Source organism: Accipiter gentilis, chromosome 7, assembly GCF_929443795.1.
Source record: "Accipiter gentilis chromosome 7, bAccGen1.1, whole genome shotgun sequence".
Lineage (NCBI taxonomy): Eukaryota > Metazoa > Chordata > Aves > Accipitriformes > Accipitridae > Astur > Astur gentilis.
Window position 1 is genome coordinate 19642865 of NC_064886.1, and position 26210 is coordinate 19669074.

Consider the following 26210-nt stretch of genomic DNA (forward strand, 5'->3'; position numbering starts at 1 on the left):
GCCCTGTACTAGTCCGACTCATTTTACCTACTTCCAGGAAACAACAGAAGACAGCTGAGCTTTATTCCATCCCTGGTCCATTTCTGCCTCTCTCCCCCATCCATTATTTCCACAAACCACTATCACACATTCCTTCTAAGCTGCCTTGCCAGGAAGTTGTAGACTGTTTCATGATTCCTCGCATGGAAACTACTAACCATGTCTGTGGCCCTTCCCTGAAACTTCCTTCTCCATCTCCAGTATCCTTTTTGAAACAATGACCAAAAAGGAATGCAATGCTCAAGGGACAGGCACATCAGACTTACAATGAAAAGAATCCATTTTCTTCTTCCTTATCAAAGTACATATAAGCACTAAAAATCACATCACAGCCACGTCTCAAATGCCACTATGGCATTTTTTTGACAAACATTAATAACATAATAAAAAAATCACACTGAACTACCTGGTGGAATGTCTTGTCAAAGTGGAAGAACTATGAAGATGTCTTACCACAACCAGAAAACACAGTAGAGTTAAAAGGTAATCCTTTTAGTTCTTTTCAAACATCACATCAGCTGCCCTAAATATTAGCTATATTACATTTACAGTGGACTACTCCAAGATTCCCCCTGCTGGTTATTACTTGAGCTGTGTGACAGCACAAAATAGATTGGTTTATAAGTAGACACTGTATTTTAATAAGGGGCCAAGAAGAAAAAAAAAAATGTTATAATTTTATTATTTTATCAAGGACAAGTATTTTTCACAAAACTGCAGGAATTCTCCTTTCCCCCCTTATGTCTGCATTATTTTCAATCACCCAAGCAGAAAGAAATATCTATCACTCCCTCCGCTCAATTTCATCTGTGCTCAAGCATAGCAGCACTCTCCTTGTGATACCAGCACACCAGCTCCATTATATTCTTAACATCCTACCAGCAACTGCAGCAGGAAAATGATGCACATAAATGGCACAAGTATGGTGTGGGTCCTAGATCGAGTCTATCTTGTGGGCTAAGGGTTCCACATCCCTGCACTGAAAGTCAAACATGTAAAAGGTACATAGGTACATGTAAAAGATGTTGTCCCCATCACAACAAAACAGCTTAAAAACAGTAGTAGTGTCTAAAAGGTATGAAAAACATCACCTCCTTAGATTTACCATGTTTTAGTCAAACTCCTTACAATAGGAAAATGCAAACAATTATCAGCAAAATGCTGCAGCTAGAGTGCAAGTCTTCCTATCACTGAACAAAAACACTGTAGTAAAACTGTTTCAAAGGTGCCCTGACTCGAATGATCATTAGCAAGTATCTAGTACACACAATTTATTTGCTCTAGGCAACATGTGGTTTTGCAGATGAGCTCAGATTCAGACATTTTCCACAGAATTTGCCAATATTGGACAGCTGTCACTTATTTAGATCACCTCCCACTGCATAAAATCCAGTCCTGAGTCTCCGTTTCACTGTTCTGCATTCTTCAAACCTTACAGGTTTTTTTCCCCTACTAAATGGGACAGCACATCATTCTTCAAGAATACTAAGGAACAATCCAGTAGTGCTTTTACTTCAATAAAAATACAGAATGACCTACTGTACCATACAAGGAGCATCCCAATTGCCCTGAATTTTTCTCTTTTAAACTATAGGGCAAATTTTAATTGAAAAAATAAAATAAAATCCAGCAAACAAAACCCCCAAACCCTCCTCACCACCCCACCCCCCCAGCTAAACAAAACCCACACACCTAAAAACGCCACCAACAAAGAAATGAAGGAAATGAGCAACTCTAAGCTTTCTGGCCACAGCTGCTTTGTCGGTCCTTGGTCACACGTCAATGCTGCCTGCATTCAGGTGGGCCTCTAAAGAGGAAATAAAATAATCTTGCTACTTTCAAGGCATCTAACATAACTTTTGCAAAAGAAAATCTAACCTAACACTTGATTTTTCTACAGTCCAAAAGGTGGCTTTTTTGTATATCCGATAACTATCCTTTACATATAGTTAATCCAAATGCAGAAAGAAATGCACAGTGACATTCTGAGTTTTATAACTGGGACCTACAGAGCACTGGATTTCAAAATAGTAAAGCAATAGTTCTCAAAATCAAGATTTCTAATGCAAAACACATATCAGACTGATCGTGGTCAGATGACGTACTTAGAACCACAGTTTTCACAATAAAGAATCCTCAGTGCACTATGTTATAGGAATCATGTAATCATTAGGTTATTTACAGCCACTTCCAGACACCATCAGCTGTGTAACTCTGCACTGCAATACTCTGAACTCATTTAGGATATCAGGTTAACACCTTACAATGAGACCAAAATTTTAAATCTAACTAAAACAAAGAGAGAAAGAGTAACTATTTCTTTAGTTACAACACCTGATGAAAAGTCATCATAAATAACTTCCACAGCACAGCTGTCCCTAAGGTTGACACTTAGACCTCATTCTGACTTAGGAGAAAGATGATCACTTGCTGAATTATCCCTCCCCTGGATTTTTCAATACCAACACCTTTCTTAGAAGATGATCCAAGCACTAACCAAAGCAGTTTGTACAGCTTGAAACCAAAAATATTACACAGCTCAAATATTAAGATTCTATTAGACTCTCTTGATTTTTATGTAAATAGCCAGGAATCTATACAAGCATCACTGCTTCTCCATAGTTCCTGTGTTTAGATGCTTTGCTTTGTCACAAAGTAATTCCCTAGCTCTCTACAGCTAAGTCAGTTTCAAAGAAATGGTTATCCACAGGATTTCTTATTTTTGCTGCAGCTAGTGCCTATCTGGTGCATACCATTCCGCTGTGACATCTGATTTCTGACATCATCTGCCAATGATCTCAAGTATTTCCTAAACACCAACATTTCAGAGTTCCAGTATGTCATAATCTTCTCTCTCTCCCTCTTCACAGCATGACAAATGCGAAGCTATGACCTCCTATTTGACTCACATGAAAGGAAAAAGATTATTTAAAAGTTACTGACATTAGCAGTTTTCATTTGTTCCTGCAATCGACTGACAGTCACAAGTCACAAATGTAACAAAAAACCCCAAACTTATCCTAGCCAACTATGCAAGCAGCCACACAACAGAGCAAGGATGAAAACACAGAAGCTTGCCCTTCTCCTTAGCCTACAAAGGAAGCACAATGACAACAGTTTTCCACAGTCAAATTTACTGTTACAGAATTCTGACCTTCTAGTAGTCCATCACTACAGACACCAGTTATTCTTTGAGAGCATCTGGAGAAAGCTCAGTACAGTACTACTTAGTTGCTACATAATTTCAAATTTTTGTACTATAATTTGGCCAATTCACATTTCAAGTCTGCTTCCTCTTGCTAGGGTCCTATCTATTCTGTTTCTGTCAGAAACAGAACAAATAACTACTGCCCATGTGAATGCCACAACTTCAGTTTTCAAACTGTTATCTGCAGAGTCTTAGACATCCACAGTCTCCTAAGAAGTTCAACAACAAAAAGTAACTTGCAGTTAGTGACCTTCAATTCTTTATACAAGGTCCCCCATCCTTCCTCAGAGGCTATAAAATCTAAGTTCTACAAATAAATAAATAAATACAGTTGAAAATCACTCTAAAGCCATCTTTACACCAGCAATTTCGAATAGCGCCCTGCTTCTGACGATGTTAATGTAACAACAATGGTCTAATGTAACAACAAGCTAGAAGATTTTTGGCAGGTTATGGGCTGATAGATTTAATGACTATGATAGCACTTCAGAAAGATACACTGTGGCTTAAATCTAGCATCTCTATCACCATAACCCCAAACCAACTTAATCTATAATTAGAACAATTATTATAGCTGATACTAGATCAGTAGTCTACTGCTAATTTTGGCTTCAGTGTTGAAGCTAAACCAGCTTTCACAATAATGAGGGATAGTCATATTGTTTCCTAACTACAAAAAGTCACAAACTGCTACACAGAACAGGAAGTGACTGCAAAACACTTGCATTTAAAAGGAGAACTGGAAAGTGCCAGGTTGTATGTATCACATGATTATAAACGCTATTCTAAGAACCATCTGTTCAGATTTAGACCTGTATGATGGATCAATCTGCAACTTCTAGAAAAATGGCTCTTACTTATAAACACAGTTAAGTAAAGCTGATCTACGCTTACTTTGCAGTAACTGGTTTTTTTGCTGACAAAAGTTACTCTATACTTAGTCATGTGTAACAGCACTTCTAAAAGCATCCATTTAACAGAAATTAAGAAACTACATCTTTTTAACTTCAGAGGAAAATAAGTATTGGAATTTAGTTTCCAATTTTCCACAAAGTGATTATTTTCATCTAAAGAAAAAAATCCTCATTATATTTGGGCTCTCTACCCAAATTATAGATCATACGTTAAAACTGAAAAATTACATGGTAATTTTTAGATCTGCAACAAAACGTAGTTAACAATATCTGAAAGGTGGTTCATGTCAGCTAAAGTGCATGATACATAATTCATATTTTCCTTTGTCTGGTATTTAAAGGAAGGAGGACAAATCGTATCAGCCCACATCCAGCCAAAACATGTTTGCATGGTATTCTGGCCTCCCAAGAATATGACTCTGGGAGACAGACTTTATTCTCAGCAATATATATCCATCTACCCAGCAGTTTCCTACATTTCTATGCAGGGAGAAGGCACCCAAGAGGGCCCAAAATTGCACAACAAGATAAGTGGTATGCTGTAGTATATTTAACAATAGATAAGCCAGAAGAACAGAGAAGGGGAAAAATTCAGTCCTCAGCAGAGCTCTACTGATTATTATGAACCAGAAAGGAGTATTTCTTTTGCTTCACCCTACATAAATCACTGTGAATTATCTGCAAACCTAGCCAAAAACTGCCTTCTGTGAAATCCTGGGGGTAAAGCCTTTAAAAAAATCCAGCTACAACAGCTACACTTCCATTGGCAATGGTTCTTCTTTTGCTCTGTTCCTGCCATTATTTATCTCTTATATTTAACGTTCATAAAGTGTTCTGGGGATAAGCAGTCAGTTTTGAAAAACACCTTACAAGATAAAGTCATATTAAAGCTATTTCACTTGATGGGCTTATGCTGGCTTAAACAGAACCAATACACGGGGGACACACAATCCTAGGCTATAATAATGTTTTACATTTATATACTGCCTTTCACCAGAACTCCAGAATTTATAATATATGAAAGGCCAAAGAATGACAGATGTAAACTGCACAACAGAGAACAGAGGTATGTTTCGCAAAGATACTGTGGTAGATCCCACCTCTCACAAAGAATTTCATGGCATTTCTGATACTCTAACCAGATTTTCCTTGCTTTGTCATCAGGAACAATTTGGTTAGAAAAGCTGCTCAGTATCCAAGCATCTGAAATTCTCAATATTTAAAGCAGAAATTATACTCCAACATCCACAGTCAGCATACTATCTTCGCATAAGACTGTAAAAAAATACGTGCAACAGCACATACCAGTTAATACTGAACTATGAGCTGTCTCTCAAATATTTTCTGTAAAGCCACTTGGTTCTGCAGTGATGATCATCACTGAAGTGGATCTGCGTAAGGTCGTTTGACAGGACGTGTCCTTGTGAGAACAGCACAGGTAATGTTTACCATGCTGAGAGCACCTTCCCACCCCTCATGTGGTGCAACATTAGCCTGCACAAAAATACCACTCAAGGGCACTGGAGTACACAGAGAATACCTAAAGCATAAAAACCTGTTTGTTCTCTAGCCTTCATTTATCACAGGTGATAAAGGCCTCTGACCACTGCCCTAGAAGGCCCATGTTATCCTTGTGAAAGCTAACATGTATATCAGATATTTCACTCAATGAGCTCTGAGATCAAATTAAGTGGGTACAAATGCTGCAATGGAGGATAATTAACAATCCACTTAATGGCCATTAAGTATTCAGCCCAACTCCTCAAGACGGTGATGGCTTAGCCAAACCAGGTACCACACATAAGGCAGGGCTACCAGGAAACCAAGGGTCATAAGAGATCTGACACCACACAGACACCAAAATTACAGCAAACAGGGTACAACTTAACAGCTTGCGTTACACAGGGAACAAAGCTGGATGATCTGATTCCATCTGGGACTTAACACTGACAGAGATGCGAATCAGTAGGCGCACCGACCACCCCACCAAGGCAAGCCCCTCTGCACGACTGACAGCCATCCCCTGGTTCAGATCAGTACCCACAAATGATTCGGCAGCTGCCAAATAATACTTGACCTGGTCCGCCCCAAAAGGGGTGATGTTGGCCTTGACCGACCCGACGCCCAGCCCCACGAGGACCAGTCCAACGAAGGTGGCGGTGGCACAGTAGCGGGTGGCTCCCACCTGGGAGCAAGGTGCCACGGTGGCGTTGGCCGCTGGAGAGGAGCAGTTCTCTACAGGGAACAAGGGGATGTCCCCGCAGAGGCCCTGGCGGGTGTGCGGTGCGGCGATGACAGGGAAGGCCAGCATGCCCAGCAGGTAGAGCGCCATGCTGAGCAGGATGGTGCCAAACTTGCCCAGAAGGGCGTCGGCCAACCAGCCGCCGAAAGGCGACACCAGGTAGGTGATGCCCATGAAGAGCAGCAGGGCCTGGCTGGCCTGGGCACCCTCCCAGCCGTAGGGAGGCCCGTTGAGGAAGAGCACCAGGTTGGAGGTGATGCCGTAGAAGGCCACTCGCTCCAGCAGCTCGGCCAGCAGCACGGCGGCGCAAGCCAGCCGCCGCCCGTGAAAAGCGCTGCTCGCTGCCCGCCCGCGTTCCCCACTGCTCAGCAAGGGGCTGCGCTCGCTCGGCTCGGCCTCCTCCATGACGGCGCCTCCTTCCCGGCCCCGCCGCGCTGCCCGGCCCACCCTGAGGAAACTTGGCCGCGCTCTCGCGGCGGGGCCCGGCCCGCCCAGGCGGGGAACGGCGCCCCGCCGTTGGCTGAGGGGGCCGTCGCTCCGCCGGCAGCGCCGTCACGTGGGCGGCCGGGCCGCAGGGAGCGGCGGCTGAGGCGAGACGGGGCGGGACATGGTGGACCGGAAGCTGCGGGGCGGGTCCGCTCGGAGGTACCGGCTGTGAGGGTGGCCCGGGCCGGGCGCTCGGGCCGGGCAGGCCGCGGGGCCCGTCCTCAGCGCCGGGGCCGAGCTAAGCCGAGCCCAGGGGTGGGTGCACCTCCGGGCCTGCGGAGCTTCCGTGGGGAAGAGAGGCGGCAGCTTTCTCCCCGCAGGTTTTCCCTCGCCGCTTTCATTAGGATGCCAGGCGGGGTAAAGAGGAGAGGGGAGGGGAGGCGGGGGGGAGGCCGCAGCGGGGAAAATCGATATTATGGTTATTTCCTGCGTTAGGTCGGGCTGGGAGTTACGTTTTGGGCACTAACTGGAGCTGTGTGGCTTTGTAAACGACACGGGTTCAGCGCTGGCTTCCCCGAGAGCCCTCGCCGCCTCCTTAGGTTTATCCAGCGATAACGGCGACGGCGAGAGAGAAACGCGGGTTGTTTCGCTGCTGCGCTTCTCAGTCGGGAAAGCAAAAGCAAGGACTGTCCCCGCCAAATTAATATTTCTATATGTATATCTATCTACGTGAACGTGGGTTCTAAATGACTCTCCTCGTCCGTGTAGCGTGGCGTCTTCAGCGCTCGGAGCCGCCCCGCCAGCACCCACCGTCCCCGTCCCAGGGTGGGCGAGCACCTGCCGGGAGCGTGGGGTGCGCGGTTCGGTTTGTCTGGGGTGTGCTACCGGTCACGGTCCGTCCTACGCACACGCGGAGAATGAAGGCTCGGATTCGAATGGAACGAAGCGCACGATTAAAATGAGAAAACGGGCACCAGTGGTTGCAGGTTTGGAGCCCTAAGATGTTCTTTTGTTCCACCATCACATATGTTGAGGTAAAGATGGTGAAAGTACATCGTTGTCTTCGACAGCAGACTTAAAAGTCACATTTCTTGGCCAGAACAGAGTGGGAAAGATACTCCTGGTTGTGTGTTTCCAATGGAAAAGGTAATTTGATTGACATCATATAGTTACACCCACTATTTAGGTATGACTTAAGATTTTTGGAACAGTGTCAGTAATTGAGCAAGCGATGCCTGTAAAAGTAAATGTATTCATTTAATGATGGGCCTTTGTAAATAACATATGCCATAAAAATGACTCATTAAATCTGTTTGCTGTCTTAACTAGTTAAATTTCCTGACAAAGGACAATGAGGAAAATGCAACTAGCTGTAGAGAGATCTTTTTGTGAACTACTGTAACATGACTGATTCTGTAATTTAAAAAATTACATTTCAGCTTTGCCCAGCTTAATACAGTGTATCATCTCAATTGTGATTACATTTTCTAAGGGGTCTAGTAGTATTTGCTAGAGACTATGAGGTAATTAAGCATACTTTGCTTTACTGTGTGTTTTAATATGCAGATATCGCATTCTAGGCCCTTCGTTATTTACCTTCATGAGCGGGGTGAGATTTTTATATTGGCCTACCCAAAAACTGTTACAAACATCTAGCAATGCTGAATAGTATTTGAAATGTACATTATAAAATGTTACTTAAATCTTCAGGTATTGAGAGATAGGTACTCACTAAAATTCAGAAGCTACTGTTACAACCTGAACACTCTCTCTGGAAGTATAGCAGCTTCAGGAAGGTGGTTTTTAATTTTCCTCCAGGCAAGAACACTTAGATACAGTATATTTAAAACTTCATTAAGATATATCCATGACCCTTTCTTTGAGTACCATGAATGCACCTATGTCTATACAGCGATACATTAGTGCATGTACATGTTTTCAAATACACAACAATACTTGATGCTGCAAAGACTTGCAGATTTTTAATTTTTTCAGTCAAGGCCTATATAGCAGAAAACCCAGAGTTACCATAAATAGTAATAAAATGTTAAGACCTCTTTGAATGTTTCCTTTATTTCTTCTTTATTTCCCAGATGACTGGTTAAGTTTCCTCATTTGTCTCATGGAGCAGGCCTCGTGCTACTTTGATGTTTGCATTTTTGTCTTTTTTGTGTTATGCACTAAATGTGCTTGATAGCTATTGTCTGGTTTAGAGCTAGCAGCGGTGAAAAGTTACAATGGCCAAGCTATTTTTAATTGGGTATCTCATGAAGATATCAAAACCCCAGCTTGCTTTTAACCCAAAACATGACTTTCTGGGCAGAGTCACATATTCTGCTTTAGGCCATGCCAGTAGGGAATGTCCCCATTTTGGATTACGTAGGCTGTTTTAGGTACAGGGCTGCAGCAACAGGGGAAGGTGTGTTTCTTGGTTGGCGCGCACACTGCCAAACTTTTGTGGTACGACACAGCCGGATGGCAGCTGGGTGAGCTATGTTGTGTGGGGGAGATCTTGGAACCAGAAGGAGGGTCTGTTGGGAAAGGGTTCAGTGTAGCAGTATAGCAGAATACTGAAAGGCAGCTGCATAAGCTTCGTGCAGTCCGTGTGATGTGTTACGGGTCTGTTAGACTGACAATTGGACAGCAGTGACTAACAGAGATAACTGGTGCTAAATTTGAGGGTGTTAAGTGCTCTCAGAATCCAAATATGCTTCATATAAGCCACTTACAGTGAAACAAATCTCAAGGCTAGAATCCTGGCCAGATTGACAAAAGCCCTCTAAATTTCAATGGGGGTGGGATGTCATCCCAGAAATGCTTTCTAAAATGGTGATGAAAATAGCTTGGTCCTGCCTAGCCTTAAATTAGCATTTACGCTACTTTTAGCATTTATGCAAGATTTGTTGCTCTTGAAGTTGTCGCCATCGTTTTTAGTTTGGATGGAGTTTAATATGTTCCAAACAATGTTGTGCTGAATTATTTCTAAGTGATAACTCAGTGAGATGGAGACAGTTGAATGTAGCTCTGCAGCATAAAGGCCCATTAGCAAAACGTGAGCCAGCGTACCAATATGCTTACAATTTGCCAGAATACACTCCAATATATATCATTATCACTCCTAAACCCTCAATTCCTGAATACCTGTCATCCTCAGAGATCCATACAAGTTATCTGAAGAACTACTATTTTAAAAATTGTTAAATTTAAGAGCCTTTCTCTGTATGTGGCATATTTTTCTCCCTCTACCTGACATTGAGACTTGGAAGATTGATTTAAGCCACAATAAACAGGCGCTGCAGTTTGCAGACCACCTTTCCCCATCTTCTATAGTCTTGGGGAAACACAAGCATCCATGCGACCCTGTGGTGCATTACATCGGGGAACCAGAGCAGATTGTAAGTATACAAGCAAATATGTGAGCTTCTGTTAGATCAAGCTTTCCTTCTCATCTCGTGGCCACAAATATCCTGCAGACCCTCTCCATGCTTTTACAAAATGTTGAATCAAGTTCAAGACCGTGGATATCTACACTCAGCCACCTGGCCCCTATCAGTCTCCCAACAGACTCCCAAAACTGGCCTCTCAGTCTTACTGCCTGCTGCCCCACCCATCCACTGTTAGCCACTCGCTGTGTTTCTGGTTATGACTGGGGTTTATCCTGAAGACCAGCTTGATAGTTTGGGATGGTTATCTTGGTCCTGAGTTTGGGCTCTCTGTTTTTCCCTTCCCTGCTTTGTTTTAACTCTGGATTTGGCCTGCTGCTGTGGCAGCTGTGGTTCCCCACTAGAACTTTCCCCTGGTCTTACACACCTTTGGCTCTGCCTTATTGTATGGCCTTCCTGGCATTTAGCGTGGACTTTGACCATCCCGTTGCCTTGTTCTTTGGACTAGCACAGTCCTCTCGCTTTTCTGGTTGGTGGCATCTGATCCACAATTAGTTTTTGTTCCATTCCTGCACCGAATATGAACCACCTTCGCCTTGGGAGACACACGGTGACCGCGGCGTAGCTGAGGAACTGCCTCAGGAGACGGCGGCTGATACCAGCCTTCCCCGATGTTCTTCTCAGGATGCCTCTTGTGCAACCAACAATTAAAAGCATCTCTGAGGCCATGATTTGAGCACGTCAGCTTTGCGACCGTTCCGTGAAAAGACGCAGCCCTATTTAGAGGCGGCGACCCAAACCTACTGGCGCAAGACCGGGAGCTTGGCTCGCTATTCAAGTGCCCTCTGACCAGCGACACCCACCTGGCAAGGGTGCGACTCTCCCCTGGCCGGACGGCTCCCGCCGCCGCAAGGGCCACGCTCAGCCCCCGCGGGTGGGTCACCGCCACCTACCGCGGGGCTTCGAGGCCAGCGCGGCCTTCCCGCCCTCCTCCCCCCGGGGCGCGGCGGCGGGCGGGCCGGGGCTGCGGCAGGTGGCACACACCCGCTCCGCGCCGCTTTTTCCGGGAGGCCGCGGGGCCGCGCCCGGGCCGCCGGCAGGTGAAGGAGGCGGCGGCGGCCGCGACGCTGCCCCTCGCTGAGGTGGCTCCCGCCCGGGCGGACGAGAGGGGCCGCTATGAGGCTGCTCTTGCTGGCGTGCCTCCGAGCGCAGACCGGCAACGCGACCACCGCGGCCAGGATACAGTAAGTGCCCCCCTCCCCAGCCCCGCGATGCGAGGGGGGAGAGGGGATCCCCGCTGCCTGCCTCCCCGCTGCCTGCGGTCTCGCCGCCTGCCCGCTTTACCCCTGGGGATCCTCCTGCCCGCCGCTGCCTGCCTGCGCTCCCCGCTCACCGGCGGGGAGGCGGGGCCGGCCCCTCCATCCCCTCACGCTGAGGCCGCCGCTGCCCCGTCCGGCGGGCGGAGGGGGCTCCGCGGTGGGGGGCGGGGGGGGGGGGGGGAGGGCGGTGCCGCGGCCCCATCGCGGGGCTGGGGCTGAGGGCTGAGGGCTGGGGGCGGCGGGGGCCGTCCGCCATTCGCCGGCCGCGCTGGCGCACGGAGGCGGTGGCTCTGCCGCCTCAGCCGCGTGGCTGGCTGGCGGCGGAGGTGTGTGAGGGGGACGGCGGCCGAGCGCCCGGGCAGGCCCTCTCTGACAGCGCCGGGGGCGGCCGGGGGGGGGGGGGGGGATTCGCCGTTTGCCGGGGCCTGCTGGCTGTGGGGGGCCGAGCCCGTGTCCGGGGTGGGGGTACGGCCCCAGCTGCGGCTTTGCTGCGGCTCTGTCTGGGCAAGTGGGGAGTAAGGGAGAGGGGGAGCCGAGGGGTTCCCCTCCCAATAACCAGTTAGCACCCTCGCTGTAGGGATTCAGCGTGCAGCTCTCATCGGGATTATGGACGTGAATCTGTAGTGCTGTGAAATTGGACTCACAGAACTGCACCAATATTCCTAATGTCCCCATTTAACTTTCTCTATGACGTGAAAGAAGGATGTGGCTGACAGCGTTTCTGAGGGCTTTCCTGTGTATGTGAGCTTTGTTTAAAAAAAAAAAAAAAAAAAAGTCGCAATAAAAAGGAAACAGTTTCTGAATGGTTTTGTCCTCTTGAGGACCGAAATAAGGAACTTGGTTGCTTCTTACCTGTCAAAGAATCATCCACAGTTTATTTGTTTTTCTTAGGATGAATCTCTTAGGATAGTGTTCTGCTATTACAAGTTTTCCCCAACTTTGATCTGCGTATTATCACACTTCAAATGTTTTGTATAGAAATAGGGCTCTGACATTGTTTAAGTGTTCACACTAGTTGTTTCACAACAAGTTCAGTCTTGGATTTGTGCAGGGCTATTGTGTTGTATAAGACAGTGGTAGAACATACCTGCTGCCTCATGTCAATCACCACAGCATCGAAGATCTAAAGCAAATGGAGCATAAAGACCAGAGAAAGCTGACGTTTTCTCTATTTTAAAACAATAATTATTAATAAAATGTTCAGATAAAACAAATACGTTCTTATGTTTGTAACACACATTTTTATACCTGTACACGTCAGCATAGAGTTCATGCGTGGTGGTTTGTGTGGCATTCTGCATTTCCTTTAATCTCTTACCTTTTGCTCTCACTGGATAATACAAAACTAGTTATTCTTGGGGACATCAATGCTCATTCTTCCTCCGTAAGGTATTTCCTCTACCTTTACAAATTAAATATTCACTTACCTTCATCTTCCACTTCAACTTTGAGGAAAGTCAGACAAACATTTAGACTGTGGAGCCATTCAGAGGTAACCTAGCAGAAAGCAGGTTTTGCATTATTTCTAGTTAAACTAAGCCTGACTACAGACAAGCAAATGCCCACATATTATTTCAGATTGTCTTTTAACTACACTGAGATTGATTGTGATCATGTGAGCATACTGCGTCGAGACACAGTGGTTTAGCAAGGTGCCTTGACATGAGTCACGGTAACCAGCAATTTTGGTTAGCCTTCTCCAGCTGTGATTCGTGCATGGTGGCCTAAGCTAATGTTTTAGTATGAAAGAGGGCATAGACTTGGTGAGATGCAACAGCTCAGTTGACAGATGGTTTAACATATTACCATGTTAATGCAATCATTTGCAGCTATATGAACACATCTGCAGTGATCTGTGTAGAGTATACCAACTTGCTTTAGCATCCTATTGCTTTATAGGCATACCTTATACAAAGTGGATGCTGCTTTCTCATGCACATAGACCTTCAAACAAAAAGAAAATAATGAGTGAAAGGTCAATTTAATTCACATTTACAGTAAAGGTGGATAAAGGTTTCTAACAGAAATAGTGTTTGAGAATGACTTATGTCATGTTCAGTTGCTAGCTTATCACTTACCATAAATGTTCTTTATAGTAATAATATAAATGAGCCTGTTTAGGAAAAAAAAGACTGATCAGGAAAAAAAGTAAAGAGTATTAGCTAGCAATAAAATCTGTCTTCCTGTCAAGTGACAGCTGTCACTAAAACCATCCTACACAGATACTTCCATCTAATACTGGTTTTCTTAAGACTTTATGCCATTTAAAAAAAAAAAAAAAGTACACGTATCGCCAAAGGCTTGGGCATGTCAATTCTTGCACCAGTCTGCCATACCTGAGGTTAAGTGCATGTGGTAGCTTATGTGTTAATACACAGAAAATATATATTCCAGTTAATATTTGGCTTCAGTTGTATCTGCATTCATGCTTATGAATTTATTGTTCAATCTTTTTTTATATTGAAACATGGCAACTTTTGGTTAAGTATAAATGAAACAATGAAGTTGTCTCCAGGTTGGACACTTGCCAGCATAGATTAATTTTATGGCTTAATATCACTGGGTATACTATGTTTATGATAATACAGCTGTTCCTATAACTGCTTCATCTTTTCATAAATAAGATATTAATTTCCTGAGTTTAAAGTAACTGGTCACAAAGATACCAAAATCTAATTCGGCTAGAAATCAGCTTGCTAAAACAAGTGATGTAATGAATGTGCTGTGGACTTTATTTGTATTGGTGTGCATAATCTTTAATCACCTTAAAAAATATAAGCAATGAGTAGAGAATAAAACACTAAGCAAAGGTCTTTGGTTAGGCTGCCATTCTTCAGCCTTAGAAATGAGATCAAAGAGGGTGTTAGGAGAGAAAAATGAATCTTCTCTGCCCCTTGAAATGTTCTGTTCATCTTTTATTACTTGGTAGTAAGGAGGGATAGAAAGCTTGAATTAATTGCTTAATTAGAAAGATTTAGATGAAGTATTTTGTCAATATGTAAATATCTTTTGGAGAGGGAGAGATTTTTTCAGTCCTCATTTGAAATGGGACAGTTGAAATAGCTGTTTTGTAAATCTCCAGGTAATCAACTGCAAGAGAATTAAACCCACAAATTCAATAATGCGTATCATTCCTCTTTACAATTATTTTTCAGCTTAGACATTTATTGCAGTAATTCTGAGCCCCAACTTTTCTTCTATTTAGTCTTACCCTGTCTGCTACCATTAAAATCACACAGAAGAGCACTTGTAGAAGATCCTCTTCTCTTCATGGTAGATTAGAAGAGATCTTTTGCTTACCTACGTCTGTTTGCACAGGTGCTGGTAAATTCCTGCTGTTGTTTGTGTGGCCATTTCCAGAGCAGGACAGCTGCAAGGCAGGCGTTCATCCTCCACCTTTGGAACTGAGATGCAGTCATTTACATGGCCTGCACTTGATACATGCTACATCCCAAAATATTTTGCACAGCTAGACCTATTTATAAGGCAGGATTAAACTTTGCAGAGTTATTTTGTCCCTCCAAAGGACAGTTACTGACTTCAGAACATAGAGACAGAAGGATTGTTTCCCCATTTTTGCTCACATTTTTCATCTCTGTTCTTATTCTCAGTGGATTTTATTCATACTTCATTCATGCCAACACAATTTGTCTGTGTTGTTTAAAGGAGAAGTTTGAGAGAGAAATAAAATGAAGACTACTTTGCTTTAAGAAGTATGAAAAAAATTAAGATAATTTACAAAGAAAACAGAAGATCAACTCTTGTATTCGATCAACTTCAGTGGGAATTGCGAGTATTCAGCTCTGGCCAAGTTTCAGAAAAGGCAGTGGAAGTGACGCTGCTCACTTAATAAACTTTGAATTGTGCTGTATAGATTTAACAGTAGTTGATGCATAGCTGCTTTACAGAATAGACAGTCTAGGGAAAGAGATAATTAGTATTTTTGGATGAAGCCTATTTTGTGCCATTCAAGAATTGTCAGTGTACCTACCTACCAGGAACTTTTTGGAAATCAAACAATCTTTGTCTGCAAGTAATTCCATTGAAATATCAGTTGAAAATTAGAATATAAATGTTTTTGAGAGGAAGACATCACAGAAAATAAAGCAAGTTTCAAAACTGTAATACTTTAGAAGTAAGCATACTTTTAACTTGCTTTTGTCTTAACTTCAGCTATGCTGTGTTTGGAACTATAAAACTGTTTCTGTGTATGAAGACCTGTGAACTGCAGATTCAGGTTGAAGGAGGGAAGACTGCTAGCCAGGATAAGTGAAAAGTGGTGATCAATAATGTAGGAAATAAAAAATGAAACATTGTAAAACATCACCTGGTATTTCATAGTTGTTTGTCAGAGAAAAATGTTTTTCTATAGCAGTCTTTAATAAAGTGAAAACGTGTCAGAAAAGGGTTGCGGCTTTTAGTAGTATCTCTCTGCATACAGTATAGATCCAGAGCAGACACTTATAAGTTTCACTTATAAGCCTCATGATCTCCAAAGAGTATAAAAATAGAACAAGAGATTAATTCCCTGAATACTAAAATCAGTGGGGCTGGGAAGTATTTTGTCCAATATTCAGATGTGTATGAATATCACAGTGTAAGCAGTGACTAATATAATGTAGTCTAAGATGTGATCTTTGAAACTTACTGAATGACTGAAGTTTTCCCTGTTTGGTTACTTCCTAGCAAAACACCCCAAATCTGGAATCTGACAGCCAAACTCCATTATTCTCCCCAAGTAGTGGCATTGGCTTCCATGAGAGTTTCAGCAGAAGGGAAAGATAAAGCAGAGCAAGGCAAATTCTCGATCCAAGCAATAATCACTGGTTGTTAAAACACTTGGTAATTTATCTACCACATACAAAACTGTGATAAAAAAATGTAGTCTTGAGATTTAGCATTTTCAATGTTGTCTTAGATTCACAGACAGCAGGAGATGTGTTCATTTTTGTTTTTCATTTGGAAAGTATTTGTTTATGAAATGGTAAAATAATATGAATACACAGTTGCCAGGAGGAGAAGAGATACCGGTAATGTATCTCTTCTGTCTTGGCTTGATTCAGGGACATCTGTGACTTCATAGACAGATCAGCCTTCAAAAAAAATCTCCTGCAATAGATTTGCAGCACCCTTTTACCATGTTCCTTGATTACAGCATATGTGTGAAAATCATAGTCTCATTTTTTTGGTTATAAAGATGAAAAGTCATTTAGAAAATATGAAAATATCACTGTAAATTTCAGTACTTAAATGCTACCCAATAACTCTGCTTCTACACACATGTATTTCCATATATGCATAATCAGAAGCCTGTGACTGATCATATTGAACTCAATGGTATGTTTATGGGATTAAGGCATCTTTACATTTGGGAATTCAAATTATTCTGCGAATAATTTGATAATTTTTCCTTCTTAAGCTGTATGCAAATTTTTTTACATGCTCCTGAGTCATTATGTGTAGAAAAAAAGTTGAAGTAATAGAGTTAATCTACAATTTCTGAGCCTTGGAACACTTGAGGAATTCCCCCTCTATTTACTGCAGAAACAGCTGTCATTCAGCTGTGAGATTTAGAGCTGTGGAAACTTGAGGAAAGGAAAAGTATTCATTCCTAGTATATTAAAACAAAAAAGATGCTCTAGATCGAAATTCCTAGCTGAGTTTCTTGATTCCTGATGTCCTGAGAGAATTATTTTCAAATTAATTGTAATATGCAAACATATTGCTTGTACATGATAGTGATTTATGGTAATTGGAATACTGATGGGAAAAAATTCTTTTAGACTATTTAATGAGCACCTGTGAAATTATGGAATGCATGCATGAGCATTCCGATTATTTGCCTGAGAGATTTTCTTTTCACAGCTATGAGATTTGGGCATCATTATTTAGATATAAATTGAGAGCCTCTTTCAAAAGGCAAGCAGGTACTTGGAACAAGTTCATGGGACAACTGATGTAAATAATTGCTCAACAGTGTAAATAAGGAGCTTACAATCTGGCTGTATTTTATTATTTATTAGTACTTATTATAATTTATTGATCTTGTTTCAAACAGTGAAGTTAAAAGTAAAATTAGTTTCTTTTTAGAAGAAGGAAGAAATACAGCACCATATGTTGTGCCAATGGAGCTCTGTCTGATACCGTGCTAATACATTCCTTCCAAGGCCTCTAGACATTTTACAACATTTTTAGCACCAATTTCTGCAGTAATGACTAACTTCTGCAGGACAGAAAATTACTTTCCTTGGGAGGATATGAAATGATCAGGAAAGGAAAGAGCCGACATTATCCAAGAGGCTATGGAGTTAGCAGGATTTTAATGCAAGAACAATTAATACGCTATGAGAAATAAATCAACTGGAACAATATGTAATTGCAGAAGAATTCAGAAGACATTCTTGTGGTCTTTTTATAATACTGAAAATGTAAACACTACATGTTAGCAGATACAGCGTGCTAGTTTCTATCAAAACATGGATTTTCTCCTGTGTGTTTTTTGGCTGATGTCATTGGAAACATTGATAACTGATTCCGGTTTTGGTGGGAGGAATTATGAGCCTAGAGTATAAAAGAAAAGACTAAAAAAAAGCTCACTGAAATGCCTAAAGTAAAGCTCCCTGTAATCAATCAGTTTATTGACTTTGGCAGTCTTTGAATCAATATTTTAATACGAGGAACCACTGTATGTAAAGATGAATGGGTAAGCTGACATTAGAATGGGGGGGGTTGTTGCTGGTGGGGTTTTTTTCTTTTTAGCAATTGAGATTTTTAAAAAAGACTGTGAAAGAATTCATGTAATTATTTTTGTGTAGTTTTTTTCTTACACTTCCATTACCCTGTGCCTGTTTTACAATGGGTAAACTATGACAAGAAGCAATTAAATCCACAATCAAACAGAAAGGGAATAAAGTTTCAACTGTCCAGTTTTATTTATGTATTCATTTTTTTGCATGTTCTGTATTTTTAATAGCATTGATTAGCTGGATGTATTTGTGCTTTATTCACTCAGTGGCCTTTCTCCAGAACAAATCTGAGAATCTCTAAGACCAAGGTCTAACATGCTCAATTCAAAAGGAGTCTTTTCAGCATATTAAGCTGAAGCTCAATCAGGAAAGATCCTGATCATACTTCACTTGTGCTGATTTCCAAAGGTGATGTTGATACTTTGTAGGTTTGGGCTTTAAAATGGATGCAGATTATGTTGCTTGGAAGTGTGCCTGTGGCTTCACAAGGGTGGAGGTAACAAATATTTTCCAGGAAAAAATACAAACAACCTTGTAAATACCTCCATGGTTGCTTGAACAAAATTAGCATAAAGGTGAATGTCAGAGCAAAAATAATTATTAAGGAAAAACATTCTGATTAAACTTATTTAATATACTGGCATGCCTACAACAGTAATAGTATCGTCTTGTTGTTTTTTTTCTTCTATTTGTTCCAATGATGAAGGAATCATCTACATGCTGCAGGTCATATCTGTGTTCTTAACGATGCTTTCATGTATGAAAGTCCAACTGAAATAGCAAATCTAACCTCCACAGACAAGTTTGATGCAGCCCTGGCCATTCATCTTTATAAAGGAGGCAGACTTCTGCAAGGTAATCCTTTTTCTATTTTGCAGTAAAAATACCTCTTAAAAAGGTACTGAAAGAGAAGAGAATGAATACGAACAGTTATAAATATCTATAAATGTATAAATCCACATGTAATGTAGTTATTGTGTTTATCCACTTCAACAAATGTTCAGAAATGCTGAAAATCTTTCTCTGTGGGAGATCTGATCCAGAGAGGAGACAACTAAATAAATGTACTTTTAAAGCACACGGTGCATTTCATAATTAAGTACTTTAACTACATTAAGATAAGAGCATTATATTAACATTAAGATACTTCCAGCAAATGTGTTCTTTCAGAGGACAATGGCTTGGCTAAGTATAGCTGAGGTCAAATAGAAGAAAGCAGAGAGGCTAATTTGATTTTTCTGCTCACAAATGAGTCAGGGATTTTTGGACATGAAATAACTTTGAGATGTTGTTCATGCCAGCTAAACTGTAGGAGACAGGATGTTATCAGATAAATAATAAAATTTTCTATTGTATCTAGCCATGTAGAACAAAATTTTAGCCTGCCATTAATGATATGCTAGAAGCACTGGCTTTCAAAATTACAGACACTGTCACCTACTGAAATTGCAAGTGTGTATCCATTTTTGAGATCACCTTTGTATTGTACAAATCTATTCTCTTGGACAAAGGCACATAATTTGATACTTTCATCAGATCTCAGTATAAGTTGTGTTGTGCTAGTTTTCAGACTTCAGAAGTCCCCCCACAATTTGTGCTGGTGGGTTTTCAGAAAACCTGAATTATTATGCCTGGCATGCTTTTTGTTTGTTCTTTCATTTAGTAATAAGGAAACTAGCAATGCTAATAAATCCTCATCTAACAGCTTACTTCATTTTCAAATATAAATGTGAAACATACAGTATGTTTTCTATCTTTATCAACATATTTATTTCATTCCCCATTTGCTTTAAGATTTCCTTATTTGCTTGTTTTTAACCAGGAGTTTTGAGAGTTCACTGAATTTAACCTGTCATTTCCCCTCTATGCCCTAAGACACTGTGGGTAGCTATAGAAAGTGTCACCAATAGTTTTCACAGCCATGAACATTCAAGGTCAGTTATATTATCTCTCAGAAGGAAGAAGCTCCATCAACACAGTAAGCTCTACTGCCCTGCTTGTTGGTCCAGTGCTGAGGACAGTGTTGTCTACTGAGTCCTTGATCCCTCTCCCCTTCCATCTGATAGCAAAAAGAAAAAACAAAGCATATTTTCTGCCTTTCTTGATACACAGTGTGTAGTGGCAATATAGCCTAACTGCTTATTCTTGTTCACCATCAGAAGGAAACCTTGGCTTCATCTGTTACAGCTAACAGAAATCCACAAAATCCATAAAACTGGTCACCTTAATGACAAGTTTTGTAGACTGTCTTACTGGAGACTGTTTCTTTTGCAAAACTGCAGTCCCATTTGGAATTTAAAACTATGTTCTGCATGTAGTAATTAGCCACCATGAGGTTATTATTTGTTAGCTTATTGCGGTGTAAAACTGACCACTTAATTGGTTTCAGTTCTGGAACAATCAAGAGATTATTGTCTGCTATCTTGATTAGTTTAAGGGGAGAACATTACTGGTAACTTGTCAGTTACTAAAAATAACCTGACTCCAAGAAAAGAAATACTATTAGAGAGGAATCTTGCACTACTATTGGCTTTTGTATTTTCATCTAAGTAGTCTTTGGCTTTGTCCTTGTAAGTCTAGCTGCTGTTAGCATAGAAGTGCTATACTACCATATTTTGGTGGCTTTACCCTTCCACAAATATGAATTTATTCTGATGCCATGTATCAAAACTAGGCTTTTATCAGGGTGCAGACACCACTAGGATATATATGATTTTGTTGATACTCTAAAATTTGAATGTTGATAATGTCTTGTGCACAGACTGTCCCACAGCATACATGCCTTCCTCTTCTCTTACTGTTCTGAGCACTGTAAGGCATCCTAAACCAACTTTCATAACTTGGGTGATCAAAGAAGGTCTCGGAACAACCGATTATAAACACAGATCCATCTTTTGGGATGGAATTAGGTAAAACAATGGTTTTGTTGCAGGTTAATATATACTGCCTTATTTAATTTGGTGACCTTTTCCAATGGTATGGCTCTGTCTGCATTTTTTATAGCAGTAAAATCGGCTTCAGAAGTCAATATTTAAAAAAAATAATTAACAATTTCAGTAACTGACTTTGCAGGATGGTCACCAAACAACTGTATTGGAATCCTTGAGGGGGCAGTGAATGAGTGGCTGAGGTTAGATACCTGCCACCAAATTTTGCAATACTGCATCTTATTAAAATGTGAATAACATTTAAAATATATATGTTGTTTGATGGGCTGCCAAGTGTAGAAACTAATTAATTATTTTTGCTAAGCATGGAAGAGGCAAAGAAAATCTCATAGCTACACAAAGACTGACATGCCATGAAAATGCATAGTTATTGTATGAGTTTTTTCAGTGCCAAAACCATAAAAATTCAAGTTTCTTCAGGTTTCTTTTTCAAAGTCTTTTGCTTATGTATGTGATGCAGTATTATCAATATACTTTTTCACTCTTAATGTCCCCTTCTAGTCATTACCTTGACATGTTGGTCAACTTCTCATCGTAGTCATTGCTTTGCAGGTAGCAGAATTCCTTTTGGAATCATCTTTGGTGGGACAGATGTAAATGAAGATATCAAATGTGAAGAGAAACGTCGGGTAATGGGAGCAGTGCTAGGAGAAGCCAGGTAAAAGCACATGTGGAGGGTTTATGACAGGACATTGCATTTTTGTAATGGCAGATCTTTTAGGAACTGTTACATAAATGCTTGGAATCACTGGGAGATGTGTAGGTCAGTGGACAACGGATAGACTACTTGAAATGCCTATGATCTCTACATACTATTTTATGATTCAGTGACAGAAGTAGAACAGTTTCTTCATAAAATATAGTCTGTATGCAGTCTATTCATTTTATATTTCCCCTGTTACAATCGTTTTATCGTATTTGTCCATGTAAGAGTTGGCAGAGGTAGTGCTGAAACTTGGTCTCTTGGGCTGTGAATTTTCAAAAAGACTCAAATCCCATTAAAAGCTAATGAAATCTGTGCTCTTGCTAACTAATCCTGTGCTTTGTCTACTGAATCATAACTGTTTTCTAGAATAATAGAACTATGCATGTGATGAGGATATAAAATAGTAAGGCAGGTGAAAGAAATGAGAAGAATAATAGCGAGAATACTTAACCTGGGATTTGGCAGCATATTGCTCTGTAGAATAATCTACTTTACGGGTAGACTTTATAAAGACAGCCTTTGACAGTTAGTATAACTGTGGACTGTAGCAACTTGACTGTGGTTTATTTAACAAGTTTGTAATGAATACAATTTTATGCAATCAAGTTTTAATTTCTTACCAAAATTATTTTAGACTGTTTATATTTGCAGAGATTTAGGTAAAGAAAAGCACATCTAAGTGTCTCCAACAACATCCATACAGTTCTCATTTATACAGAACTATCCTAGCCATGAAATGACTGATACACAGGATTTAAATAGTGAATCTTTAGTAGTGGAGGTGAGTTAGTGGTGGAGGTATAATTATTTAAATAGCAAATCTTTGTTAGCAGTGGAGGTATGAATATTCTCATTAAATCTTATTGTAGTAATATTATTAGCCTAAGCAAGGTTGGACCTCATTTGCCAAGGCCCTGTGCCAGAAGTGCTAAATGTTGCTCCAAGTTGTTTTTTTTTTAAACCTCTGTTTTTTAGTAAATTCTGGTTTATGTTACATGCATTCAAACGTATAAAATATTCTGTATTGGAACTAACATATCTTATGCACATACAGACCAAGGTGCCCAGCAGTTTGACTTAAGTGAGACGACAACTAAAAATAACTGGTATTTGTCCTGTTGGATCACAGAATCAAACCTGTTCTCAGAGGCCTCACATTTAGCTTGTTGACAGAGTGCTTGATTGAAAAGCAGGTGACTCAACTATAAAGAACTTTTGTTCTTTTTTTCCTGCTAATGCAATCCTTTCTCTAGATACATGAACAAAGCAGCAGAGATTGAAAAAATTCTTTAAGCCAAGTCTCTCAGTTTTTTTAGGTGAATTGACAACAGAGTATTTTCAAGGTGTTTTAAAGTCTGAAAAGTTGTAGTGATATGTCAGTGTAGTCATCAAATGTACTTCAAGAACTGATCAGAAATCAGAGAAGATTACTAAAACCCAAAAAGGATTTTGCAGAATTTCTCATGTTTCAACATCCCCAGAAAAGAAGTTTCCTTCTGCTTGATCCAAAGGTCTGTTGACTTCAACAGTGTTTGATCACATCCATGGTGGGCCAGTAAGCCCTTTTCTTATGGGAAACTAAAGTGTTTTGTGTATGTAAAGCTTCCGATGGATTGGATTCAATTAATTTAATAGATAGCTTAAGTCTTACCAAGATAGAGGCTAAGGTTGTCACTTGATGTGTAGTCAGCGTAATAGCTCACTGATGGCAGGGATGGCTCTATTGCTGCCTCTCTTCCTCTTCTTTTCCTTTCTCTTGCTTATGGCTGTGTGATCCCCCCTTCCCTGTGCCAGGATTGGACTGCTTTCTGAGCAGGTTTAACTCACTAAATGGCATAAAATTAGCTTCTTTTCTTTTTTTCTGGGTTAGTTTTCTACCCCTTTAATAAGAAAAGTCAGCTTGTGGAAGGATACAACAGGGGTGTCTTTTTGGTGGCAATAAGTTGCCACAGCAGGTCACTCAGCCTCATGGAACTATATGTGCCTGAGCTTCTGTTGGCTTGAGTACTCTGAAGAGTCATCACTCCAGAATTGAGCTCTGCAGAAGCGAAGGGGTCCCCAAGTGTACCAGGTGAGATAAAATTTAAGCATCTGGAATGTCTTATCAAATCCAGATGTACTGCTTGCATACTTACTCTAGGAGAGCTTAAATACCTTGCTGAACAGAGCTTGCTCAGGATACAATCTCCGTTCATTCATCACAGCATTCTAGGTAAGACAGATAACTACAGTGGTTCAGATACAGCAGTATGGATTTTGGTTCATGTTAGCAATGAGGAAATGCATACAGAATCTGCAGCAGGCTTATATCTCGAAGTTTTATCTTTGCTAATACCACTATATGTTCTAGGTATTATTAGCTAACTTAATGCTGGCATAGATATGCTGTTCTGTCTGTAGTGCCGTATAAAATGTGGTAGGTAAACAGATTTTAAAGACAGCACTTAATCACACTCATTGAAAAATCATTAGGAGATGTTCTTATGTCTGAGTGTGACTTGTAGTTGGAAAGCAACTTAAGGCCCCATTCAAGACAAAATTTATATACTTGTTTACTTTTGCTATCAAATAATCAGAAGTTATTCTTTAAACAGGTCTGAAGGAAGAAAGATACCTAATGTGTCAGTTAAATTTCAGCACTATGCAAAATAAAAAGTATATAAAACCAGAAACTCTGAGCGTGTTCATTTGATCCAGTTCTGTGTTTAAAATATGATCTGTCACAAATATAGCTAATATAGCTTATGCAAAACCTGTGCTTTACTGAATGTTTTTTTAATGATAATTTAGTTAGGAACTTGAAGTATAGTTTAGTAACTTGGATTTCCTATGATGTTTCAAAATATATTAGTGCATCCTTATGTAGTTCATAATATTTTCTCTGCTACAGGAAAAGTAATTCGGTTTTCTAGAAGTTATTCTGAATGGATCTCTTCTCCAGTATTATCACTAGTATTATTCATTGTATAGTTATTAAAAGAAACATTGATTTTTTTTTTCTCTTTATTGATTGCAGGGTTCTAAGCAGAAGGTATCATGAATTGTAGATTACTTGTCCAGTACAATATACCACCACATTCCATAAAACAAAGTATTGAACACTGTCTAGCTTTATAATGACTGTTTCATTTTTAATCAAATTCCTCTAAATGGTGGTTGTACTCCTCTAGGGTATTTTTTTCTATTGAACAGTATTTTGTAGACTTAGGAGCAACAGGTTTTTTTCTGCTTGTTAATGTGATGTATTGAAAGTATAATTGCAAAAACTGGAAAGGGAGCATGTGCAACTTAACAAAACAAGCATTTGCAAAGGCTTTAATAACCTTAAAGCTGTCAAGTTGTATATGTGAAATTCACTGTAGTACCATAAAGCAGATACTACAAAACAAATGTATGGGAATAAGGTTTGTTTCAACAAACAACAGTAGGAGTTATAATTCAGCATTTATGTGACTTCTAATGAATGACTGTGATTTCATGTCCTCAAATTATAAAATCTCTAATGCAAAAGTACTGTTTTAGTTGTGACTTAGCAATATGCTTCATCTCTAACCATTGAGATATCGTAGGGTTGGCTCAGGACAGAAACATTACATTAATTCTATGAAAAAGAAACACCGAATCATAAGCATAATATGTGATAACCCCTGTTTTATATTCAGTATCTATAAAAGCAATTTTAAAAAAGGAATTTTGCTGAGCAGACACATTATGTCTCATATGAAGGAGGTGTTCAAACATTTCTGTTCCACAGGACTGATAGTCTTCAGAAATGGTCCCATTTGTGGTTCCAGTTAACACTCAAGTTCCATTTAAGAACAGTCAAAGCATGTGTTTGTATTTCATCACAACTTAAAAGCTATATTAAAGCCCAGCATGTTCTTAAGATCTCTTCTGAACCGAGATTCCTTATTAACTCTGACTCCATAAAAATATCTCATATGACTTCTTGGTATTACATCAAGCTCCCAGTAAGATTAACTTGTTTAGCTAGTACATTTAGAAATCAGACTTCTGTGGCTGAAGTCTCTCTGTAATGAGACACCCAAAAATGAAAACTGTTTATATCAATGCTGCTTTTAAATGGTCTCTGACATAACTCTTCTGTTATGTGGAATGATAGAGTACTACATACATTTCTCAAAGGCACATAAGTAGAAGTCCAGATGAGCCATTATAAACAGCCATAAGGGAAAAAGTGGAAGTAAGCTTGGGAATAGGATTCTCTTCTCCCTCCCAGATGAAAACCCTAGCTGTTAAGTTATTAAAGTACACTTTT

The 26210-nt window shown here is 40.5% G+C and overlaps 2 protein-coding genes and 1 long non-coding RNA gene across 4 annotated transcripts in view; 2 read left to right on the top strand and 1 right to left on the bottom strand.

The window, feature by feature from the left end:
- The window catches only part of SLC15A4 (solute carrier family 15 member 4), a 31362-nt gene extending 24512 nt beyond the window's left edge, over positions 1-6850 (bottom strand). For both annotated transcript variants that reach the window (XR_007506717.1, XM_049805717.1), the window contains exon 1: positions 6239-6850. Coding sequence is in view for 1 of the 2 variants with exons in the window: in XM_049805717.1 (XP_049661674.1) it covers positions 6239-6808 (570 nt within the window). In the remaining variant the exon portion in view is untranslated. The remainder of the gene's footprint in view (positions 1-6238) is intronic.
- A 223-nt stretch (positions 6851-7073) lies between these two features.
- On the top strand, positions 7074-8154 carry LOC126041269 (uncharacterized). The gene is made up of 2 exons (XR_007506796.1): positions 7074-7144; positions 7598-8154. It is a non-coding gene; the product is annotated as an uncharacterized LOC126041269 (long non-coding RNA).
- Positions 8155-11087: 2933 nt separating this feature from the next.
- GLT1D1 (glycosyltransferase 1 domain containing 1) overlaps positions 11088-26210 on the top strand; it is a 56492-nt gene continuing 41369 nt past the window's right edge. Inside the window, exons 1-3 of the mRNA XM_049806358.1 lie at positions 11088-11456; positions 18984-19132; positions 21778-21883. Coding sequence (XP_049662315.1) covers positions 11389-11456; positions 18984-19132; positions 21778-21883 — 323 coding nt within the window. The 5' untranslated portion in view covers positions 11088-11388. The remainder of the gene's footprint in view (positions 11457-18983; positions 19133-21777; positions 21884-26210) is intronic.